The sequence below is a fragment of the Vicugna pacos genome, chromosome 10, assembly GCF_048564905.1.
Source record: "Vicugna pacos chromosome 10, VicPac4, whole genome shotgun sequence".
In the NCBI taxonomy this organism is placed as follows: Eukaryota; Metazoa; Chordata; class Mammalia; order Artiodactyla; family Camelidae; genus Vicugna; species Vicugna pacos.
The window spans coordinates 59,762,694-59,772,803 of NC_132996.1; the positions used below are offsets into that span (position 1 = coordinate 59,762,694).

General features: G+C 54.4%; 1 protein-coding gene across 3 annotated transcripts; it reads left to right on the forward strand.

Moving 5' to 3' along the window:
• The first annotated feature begins 844 nt into the window (after window positions 1-844).
• Window positions 845-7,641, forward strand: SLC35C1 (solute carrier family 35 member C1). 3 transcript variants are annotated; one of them, XM_006212315.4, is made up of 3 exons: window positions 845-920; window positions 2,573-3,099; window positions 6,907-7,641. In XM_006212315.4, the coding sequence occupies exons 1-3, from the start codon at window positions 889-891 to the stop codon at window positions 7,464-7,466; spliced, it is 1,119 nt and encodes a 372-aa protein (XP_006212377.1). In that variant the 5' UTR covers window positions 845-888; the 3' UTR covers window positions 7,467-7,641. The 3 variants fall into 3 exon arrangements, with proteins under 3 accessions (XP_006212377.1, XP_015101608.1, XP_031546458.1); XM_015246122.3 differs by lacking the exon at window positions 845-920 and adding an exon at window positions 1,100-1,212; XM_031690598.2 differs by lacking the exon at window positions 845-920 and adding an exon at window positions 1,121-1,381.
• Window positions 7,642-10,110: the final 2,469 nt, after the last annotated feature.

Genomic DNA, 10,110 nt, shown 5'->3' on the forward strand with positions numbered 1-10,110 from the left:
CTTTAAGTCTGGCCCTGGAATGAGACTCTCCAAGGTGGCCAACTTAATCACTTTAAGCCTTTCCTTCCCTAAAAGGGTAATTTGACCCCAAAGGTGACAAGGTGATCAGATAGCATCCTCCACCTGGAGACCAGACCAGGAAGACCCATTTCTGGAAGAAGGAGTAATGCTGGTGTTACAGAATAAGCCAGAAGGTTAGTGGAGAAGGACAGACATGGAGCAGAGCTCCCCTGGGGAGTTTGCACCTGCCCCAGGGCTGTGGGACAGTGCTTATGTCCTGTAATCCTTCCAGGTCCCATAGCCCACAAAGGGCTATGCTAAACTGGGGTAAGGGTTTATGCAGTTAGTAAGTCATGTACTCCATAGATTTTACCTTTTTATGATGGAAATTTTCAAAGATGCACAGAGGTAAAGAGACTCCTATACCCTCCATGTACCTATGCCTAGCTTCAATAATTGTCTGTCTTGTTTTATCTATCAGCCTTTGGGGGTTTTCTTTTTGGAGGGGTGGGTATTCTGGGAATTTGGAAGCAAATCTCAAACATCTCACCCATAAATTAAATGGTACTAATTAAATGGTGTTTGAAATATTACAAGTAGTAGTCCCTACTTTCAACCTTATCAGCTACGGTTTTGAGCAAGGAGGTTGAGGCCGACTGGTATAGTCCAGCTCCCCGGTTTTACAATAAAGATAACTCCGGGAAAGTGAGCCACCCAACGCTGATGAACCAGGAAGAGGTCGGTCCTCCTTGGCTGACTGGTAAAGTGACTGCCCAGGCCCAATCCCTGGGGGGGGGGGGGGGGACCCTCTACTAACTGCCGGCAGGAAGAATCCTGGCTGTTCCCCACTTCTGGAGCACAAGCTGAGTGCGCGGCGGCAGACCACGGATGCAGCCGGGTCCTGGGACGTGCAAACCACGGTAGCTGGAGTGGGAAATCCTGGGCGGGATAACGGGGTCTAGTGTGGCCTTGGAAAGGGAAGGGGACCTGCTCCCACGACCGGCGGGATAACTCGGGGACAAGGTTAGGCCAGTCCCTGGGGCGCCCCGCCGTCGCCCCGGGCCCACGTGGGAAGCAAGTCCGCGACGTCGGCGCGGCGCCCGCGCCGGGAGATGGGAGCAGGAAGTCGTTTCCCACGGGCTCGGCCCTGGGCGCGGCGCTGCAGGTGCGGCGCAGTGTGGCGCGGGGCGGGCAGCCGGTGCCGAGGTGGAGGTGAGCGCTGGGTCGCCTTCGCGGCCAGGGAACACCAGCCCTGAGACCAGAGCTTGCCGCCGGGCCCGGCGTACCGAGAGGGTTTTCTGCGAGGAGGGGAGGGGGTGCTGCATTGAGGCTCGGAACCGGGAGCCTGGAGGGTTTCGAATCCGCGGTGGGGGCCGCTGCTGTAAGTCTCACGCTCGGCACAATGATAGGGGAGGTGAAAGTAGGGGGAAGGAGGGGACTGCAACTAGGTTTTGGAGGAGTGGGCTGGGGTTAGGTATAGGGACGCGGGACTGTTGGGGGAGTTCTCTAGACGCCGAGGGACGCGGAGCGGTGCCAAGATTCTGGGGACGCAGCCTTGCCCGGGGATGAGGAGCGGGGTGGACCTGCAGATAGGCCAGGTAGAGGGGAGTCAAGGGTCTGGAGGAGATGGAGCAGGGGCGGAGGGCAGCTCGGCGGGAGGGTTTGCAGGAAAGGGGCCCGAGACTCTAGCACCCACAGGAACCTTCCTCGTCTACCGAGATCCTCCCCCACCATCAGCGGGCAGGGAGCGCACAAGGGATGGGAGGCTGCCGGGGCCTCGACGCAAGCATGACTCCGAAGGCCGTTTCTCCGAAGCTGTGGCTTTAAGGAAGACACCGGGTGTGCGGGCTCTTTAAGAAGGGTGTCCGGGGCGTGTCAGGAAATGAGTTCCTGGCCCGCCTTGCCTGGCGGAGCGGCCTTGGAAGTCCGGAGGTTCCGGGGCCGAGCCGCGGCTGGCGCCCGGAAAGACAGCTCGCCGTGGGCTTGCGCCGGCCCAGCCTCCTCCTGTGTCCTTCGAACCCAGGCCCTGAGCGCCTCTGACCTCGCCTGCACCCCTCTTTACAAACCCCACTCACGCCCTTCGTCCGTTCAGCTCCCTGCATGCCTCCCCATCTCGGCCAGCAAACCCTTCTCTCCAATAGAAGCCCGTGCCTTCCTCTCTCTGCCTCTCTCCCCTATGCTGCTTCCGCCCTTTTTAGCACCGTCGCACTTCATTCCTCCTCCTCTCCCTTCTCTTTCCATTCCTCTTCCCCCTCCCTTCTTCCTGTGACTCCTCCCTGCTAGGTCCCAGCCCCTTCTCCCCTAACAGGTCGTCTCTGTCCAACCTTAGCCCCATCCCTCATCTCATTCCCGTGTCTTGTCTCATGAGCCCCCTCATGGTGGGAGCAGGTTGTGGGGCTCACCCCAGAGCAGAACCTTTCCATCCAAGAGAAGGGTGGGAGGCCTCCAGACCACCCCCCGTGTGACAGTTGAGGACTTCAGCTTGCAGAAAGCAGAAGTGAGCTCACTGTCCTGGACTCCAGGAAATCAGTCCGGCTGTAGGGTGACCCAGCTCCTCTGCTACCATGAACAGGGCCTCTCTGAAGCGGTCAAGGATCCTGCACATGGCGCTGATGGGGACTTCTGACCCCTCCAGAGAGACAGAGGCCAGCCAGGAGAAGCCCTTTGTGCTGCGGGCGTTGCAGATCGCACTGGTAGTCTCTCTCTACTGGGTCACGTCCATCTCCATGGTGTTCCTTAACAAGTACCTGCTGGACAGCCCCTCCCTACGGCTGGACACCCCCATCTTTGTCACCTTCTACCAATGCCTGGTGACTGCACTGCTGTGCAAGGGCCTCAGCACACTGGCCGCCTGTTGCCCTGGTGCCGTGGACTTCCCCACCCTGCGCCTGGACCTCAGGGTGGCCCGCAGTGTCCTGCCCTTGTCGGTGGTCTTCATCGGCATGATCACCTTCAATAACCTCTGCCTCAAGTATGTGGGCGTGGCCTTCTACAATGTGGGCCGCTCACTCACCACCGTCTTCAATGTGCTGCTCTCCTACCTGCTGCTCAAACAGACCACCTCCTTCTATGCCTTGCTCACCTGCAGCATCATCATTGGTGAGTGGCCAGCCAGGGCCATGGGGAATGGCATGGGGGTGGGGGTAGGAATGGGGGCCGAAACCCGAAAGAACAACCCTGTCAAACACCTTTGGACTTGATCTGTCCCAGCTCCCTTGTTGTGAAAATCTTATGAGGAAGAGCCTGGGGTCCAGAGAGATTCTGGAGGCCACCTAGCAAGTTAGGGGCCCAGTCAGGGCCCTTCACACAAGATGGGATTATAATCTACATTTCACAGAAGGAAAACCAAGGTACAGAGAAGTTAAGTAATTCATCAGAGATCACACAGCTAATAAATGGCAGAGGTGGGATCTGATCTCAAGCAGTCTGGCTCCTTAACACTTGACCACTATACTCTCTTGCTTCTCAAGAGTTCAAGTGTCCTGACTCCCCATCTGGTGCTCTTTCTAGAGGACATTTATCTCTTAATAAATACACCATCACCCTGTGACCTTGCAGGCTTACAGTAATGCCTGAGACAGTGGAAAGAGATATGCTTTGATATAACTTAGCTGTCTTTCCAGACCTGATCCTCAGGAAGTAAGAATTATTGATGGGGACATTGTGCTAATCATTCACATATAGCATCTCCTTATGTTCCCCAGAGGTCCCCTGGATGGCAGCATCACCATGATCAACTCCCTGCAAACAAGGAAACTGACACTCAGAGAGGTTAAGTCACTTGCTCACAGCCTCACAGCTAGGAAGTAACTAGGCTGGGATGCAAATCCAGATTGGCCAGACTCCCAGGCCTATGTTTCTAACCACTCTGCTCTGTTCTTGTCCCCTAGAGGTTAGAACTGCACTATCCAATACAATAGCCACTGACCACATGCATCTATTTCAATTCAAATTCCATGAAATTTTAAAACTTCAGTTCTTCAATTGCAGGTGTTATGACCTGATTCTGTAGCCACATTTCAAGTGCTTAGGAGCCCCACGTGGCCATTGGCTACTGTGTTGGATGGCACAGATGATAGAACATTTCCATGATCACAGAATATTTTATTGCAGCCTGCTCGGTAAGAGGACCCCAGCTTCCCACCCCTTCAGTCCTCCTGGGGCTCTGTCATCCAGGAATGGGATCTTTCTTTGAACCTGTTCGGATTCTTCCTGATGCTGCAAATTTCATCTTGGTTGACCTACATATTCTTTATTGGTGTCTCAGAGTCCCAGGCTGGGTTGCACTGGTTGACAGGGAAGGGCCATCCCAGGCCACCTGTCCTAGAAAATGTTCCCCTCATTGAGCAGCTTCGGAATCTAGGGCTGCCAGGTCTAGGTGGGAGGGGCCACTAAGACCCCTGGCAGATCTGGCCCAGCTGCTCCCCACTTCTTCCCCAAGGGAGCTGGTATGGGGTCCCAGGCCTCACTTAGCCAAATGCCCCAGGGATCTCCACTTCAGTCCTGCTGACCCTAGAGGGAGGGGGAGGGGGGCTTCTCGTGGGAGAATTTGCATACAGACAGGTGAGGTTGGTAGGGAAACTAGGCCCAAGTCTGAAAAGTAATCAAAGCAATAAACAAGTTCCTACTGTATAGCACAGGGAACTATGTTCAATATCTTGTAGTAACTTACGGTGAAAAAGAACATGAAAACGAATATATGTACGTTCATGCATGACTGAAGCATTACGCTGTACACCAGAAATTGACACAACATTGTATACTGATTATACTTCAATAAAAAATATATATATACAAAAAAAAAGTAATCAAAGTAGCTTATGGTGAGATAGCTGCTGGGCAGGTGCGTTCACTGGCCTGCCTGATGGCCCAGTACCTGGCCCCCCTCCACAGTGTTTCCCTTTCCTTCCTCCTTGAGGGGGACGATAGGTCTCCTATGACTCTCCAGGCCTCATCCTTCTCCCTGCCTCGCAGGTCACACAGTATCTTTAAAAGCTCCTTCTGGAGCTTTAAGACTGGAACCTTGAGGTGGCAGTCTTCTGGACTCGGAAGGAAACCAGCAGGAGGGCTGGGGGTGCTCTGGCTAGGACCCGGCCTTCAATGTGTCCCCAGAGCTGATCTGTGGGTACCTGTTTGCAAAGGCTCTGCCAAGAAAGAGAGTACTGCAAGTGAATGCTTACAATATAGTCGGTGCCTTGTCTCCTTTCATCCTCAGCCATCTCCAGAACAACTTCCATTCATTCATTCAGCCATTCAACAAATGTGAATTGATGGCCAAGTCTGTGCCATGCTATGGGGATACAAGTTTGGAAAAGGTAGACTCAGCGCCTCTGCTCCCGGAGGGCATAGGGTTGGTGCAGGGCAGTAACTGGGTTATATTTGAGGGGTAAGAGCTGTGATTGGGACAGGAAGATGCTGCGGGAATCCTGGTGGGGTTGGGAATGGGGGGTGGGGAGGGGTGGGGGAGGCGAAGGGCAGAGGTCATCCAAGCAGCCTTCTGGAGGAAGTACGAGATGGATGTCAGGAAGGAGTGAGGAGATAATGCTCTAGGCAGAAGAAAGAACATGTGCATTTCTGCATGGCTGTGCCAGAGCGAGGCTCACCAGCCATAAGGCTGCCCAAGTTAAATGAGTCTGGACTATCTGCTGAGGGCGGTGGGGAAGCACAGAGGGGCTTTAAGCCAGGATGAGACCGAAGCAGCTCTTACCTTGGGAAGATGATTCCAGTGGCAAGGTGGACAGTAGATTGGTTAGAGTAGGAGGTCAGGAACGTGACCCACATCTCTACAGCTGAAGGAAATGGGAGCCCAGAGAAGTTAAGTGAATTCTCCCCGGGGCACCAGCCTCTAAATGACAGAACCCAGTTGGAGCCCAAATCTCTCTGACACCAAAACCACGGTGTCAGCTGCTATGGTGGGGATACAGCATGTGTGAGATTCTGCCCCTGCCTTCTGGGGAGGTGGGGTCTAACTAAAGAGACTGTACTGTCCCATTGGGCAGGTGCCCAGCAGCCCAGGGTAGGCAAGGGGTCATGAAGGAAAGCGCAGGCAGGAAGAGGCCAGGAAGAGGTATGGGTGTTGGGGGATCAAGAAGACTTTGCCCCTGGAGAGGCTGGCTTTGACTTTGAAGAATGAGTTGAATCTCCCAGGGAGGAGGGGGGTGTTTCTGGTGCAGGGAAGGAACAAGGACACTGAGCCCTGGTGTGAGAAGCAGGGAGATGAGAATGATGACTAGGGGCGATCATGGTACAGAGACAGGGCTGGCTGGGGTGTGGAAAGCCCAGCGTGCCAGGCTGTGGGATGTAGACTTGAAGGTGGGCAGCAGGGCACCATGGAGTGTCGGTGAGCAGGAGGTATCAGAAGATGAGAGTCTCAGAAAGAGTGACTGTCCCCAAAAACCTCAGGCCCCAAGTGAGTCTAGCTCATTGTAGGCTCCCATTTTACGGACCAGGAAGCCAAGGTTCCGAGACCTTAAGTCACTTGCCCAAGGTCACCTCCATCACTAAGTGCTATAGCGGTATTCATCCTTCAGCACTCATTGTAAATGTTCCTTTCCAGATGCCCCAGGCCAGCACAGTCACCTAGTTACAGGTTCTCACAGCACCCTGTACTGTTTTATGGACCTCATTACAATTGTAATTAAAGAAGTCATTGGAAAATGAATCGTTTTAATGTGTTTCTCCTCTGCCAGAATGTGAGCTCCGTGAGGAAGGGTTCATGCCCTGGGCTGCTTCCCCAGCCCTTGTGTGGCGCTTGGCATGTAGTGGAGACTTTGGACACATGTCTCTCCAGGAGGACAGGGAGGATGGGCTGGTGAGGGCAGCATTACACAGTTTGTGAACTTGGTGGCAAAATCCTGTCCTTCTTCCCATCCTCAATCCCTTGCCCTTCTCCTCTCCCCACTGCAGGTGGCTTCTGGCTTGGTGTGGACCAGGAGGGCGCAGAGGGTACCCTGTCTTGGATGGGCACCATCTTTGGGGTGCTCGCCAGCCTCTGCGTCTCACTCAATGCCATCTACACCAAGAAGGTGCTCCCGGCGGTGGACGACAGCATCTGGCGCCTGACCTTCTACAACAACGTCAACGCCTGCGTCCTCTTCCTGCCCCTGCTCCTGCTGCTGGGCGAGCTGCGGGCCCTCTGCGACTTCCCCCAGCTGGGCAGCGCCCACTTCTGGGTCGTGATGACGCTGGGGGGCCTGTTTGGCTTTGCCATCGGCTACGTGACAGGACTGCAGATCAAGTTCACCAGTCCCCTGACCCACAACGTGTCTGGCACGGCCAAAGCCTGTGCCCAGACGGTGCTGGCCGTCCTCTACTACGAGGAGACCAAGAGCTTCCTCTGGTGGATGAGCAACATGATGGTGCTGGGGGGCTCCTCCGCCTATACCTGGGTCAGGGGCCGGGAGATGAAGAAGGTTCAGGAGGAGCCCAGCCCCAAGGAGGACGAGAAGAGTAACGTGGAGGTGTGAGCTTCTCCGGATTCCCCGGGGTGGCCTGGCCTGCCCGGGGAGAAGGCCCATGAACGCAATGCTGCTGTCTCTCTGACCCAGAGAGGGTGGCCTTACAGACCTGATGGGAATCCCGTGGTTGAAGGGGAACCAGTGTTTCCAAGTGATGTCAGAAAGTTGCCAAACCTGTCTCGACCCCCTTTCCTATTTCTGGGATTTTGTCCTCCCCTAGGGAGGAGGGACCCCCACAAGAAGAGCCAGTTCGGCTCTCCGGAAGAGCACCAGCTCCCCGGGAGGAGGGGAGGGGCAGCAGCCCTTCCTGCCCCTCTTCCAGGGCCTTCTACCTCCACATGACCTTTGGGGTTGGGGAAAGGCCACAACCTTTAAGGGACAGTATTGGTGAAGCCATTAAGTCTTCACCTAGACTCAGGGGAGATAGGGTTGTGACCCCACCACAGGCCAACTGTGGGGATTCGGGAAACCTCACATCTCTGCATCCCAGGCAAGCCACAGAGCTTTGGCTCCACAAACCAGCCTTCCCTTGGAGGAAAGTGTGGGCTGGGCTGAGGAGGAAATAGACAAATGTTCCCTCTTTGCACTGAGACCAGCAGGCCCCATGGAAAGGGGCGAAGGATGAGCTGCACCCGAGCCTGGCCCCGGCACCCGCAGGGGCTGCCAGGAAGCGGCCTGGGGATGGGCTCCATCGTGGGAGAGCGCCCTTTCCACACTGTCTGCGCTACTGTTTGAACGTGGGAGAACCGTGTCTTTCACAGGTTAAGCAGGGTCATTAACACCCTCCCCTAGTCCCTGACACGGGTTTTCCCCGCCTCACTCCTCTGCCCTGTGGGGAAACTGGCGCTCAGGTCTCCCAGCACCTGGCACAGCTGCCTGGTTCAGGTAACAGCCTCCCGGAAGTGGAGCCAGGGAGCTGCCTCTGCTTCTCCCAAGGGGGCTGATGACGCGAGGGTCAGCTCAGAGCCTTCCACCTCAGCTGTGCGGTGGGGCCCCCCAGGATCCAGGTCCCTGCAGGGCAGGTGTTGTAACCTGACCCTGATGAAAGTGTTAAGCCAACAATTACAATCTTCCCTGAGTTTAGGGCTGAAAGAAACTTCTCTTCCACTCGCAGTACCCTCCTGGCCTCAGGGTGGCTTTCCCCGCTCCTGTCCCTTCTGTTGGGCGTTTTGTTCCACCCAGCTCTGCTGGGTAACTCCTGATGTTTTTAGTCCCTCTGGCAAAAGGCTGTGGAGAGTGAGTCTTCTCACCACCCCTCCCTCGCAGCTCCCCCCACAATCCCAGGTGGTTTCTAATGAATTTGGTGAGCCCCAATGCCCTGAACTGCGTGCAATTTATTTAAAAATCGGAGTAAGACATCCTGCGTGTTTGGAGTGAGTGAAAGAAGGAACAGGCAGGGTCTGGACAGGATTTAGGAACGAGGCTCTGAGGAGAAACAGTGGGTCTGTAAATGGTGGGAAAGCTCACCCCTGCCGTCACCAAGCCTGGGTTCCAGCAGGACAGCTTTCTAGGAGCCCGTTCTCCCTCTGGCCAGGGTTTGAATACCAGGGCTCCTTCCAGGTCTCAAGTTTTGTATTAGTAGCCACTGCCATTTATAGGGCCCTTGCTGGAGGCAGGACCCTGCTGAGTGCTCGAATCAGCCTCCTGTGTGCTGTGAAGCAGGCGCCATCACTGATCCCCCATTTTACAGATGAGAACACCAAGGCTCAGGGAGGTGCACAGAAGGAAGAGGCAGCAGTAGGATTCAGATGGAGGTCTCTACCTGCAGAGCATAGGTACTTAACCACAGTGTCCTTAACTATACCCAGCATTTTTTCAGCATCATCTATGTGCCAGGCACATACTTCATACTGATACGAAGATCCAAATCTGCTTCGAGGGGCTTGCATATAAATATGCGTCAAGGCCCCAGTAACAGGTGAAATAATGGAAGTAATAACATATTGCCCTGAGGTCTCAGAAGATGGAAAGACCAAGTCTTCAAAAGGGCCAGAATGTTTGAACTGAGTCTTACTGGCTGAGTAGGGGACTCCAGGAGGAAAGATAGACTAGAAAACAAGGTGAAGCTGGGGGAAGAGCACATCTGGGGAGTGGTGAGAGGTTTTGGCAGGGGTGATTAGGGGAGGGATAGAAAATGAGGGTGGGCCATGGCGTGAACAGCCTTAAATGCCATGGTCAATCCGGACTTAATTCTATCTATTTTAAAAGCCATCACCAGCTTCCTTAAACAGAGAAGGGGGCATAATCATTTCTGCACCCTTCGTATGATCAGAAAATTGAGACAACACTCAATGTTATTTGCACTTGGACAAGATTTAAGAGAAACCTAAATAGTTCAAAATTCAGGTGGCCTCAGCTCTCAGGACACAACTGAACAGCCTTATGTGCAACAGTACACACGTAAAAGCGCAAGACGTGCAGTGTGTCTGGATGGGTTTGAATCCATGTGGGGCCAAAGACCCCAGTTTTGATGCAGATGAGAGATAACAAGATGATTTAAGGAGTCAACAAACGTGAAATTTAGTTGTTAAATGAGAAAACTGAGACCCCAAAGGGTTGAATGACTGAGGCACCAAGGACAAAACAGAGTGTGGTACTTGGTCCTCCTGTCTGATTTGCTTCCACAGCTGCCTCACCAGAAACAGCCCTCTCC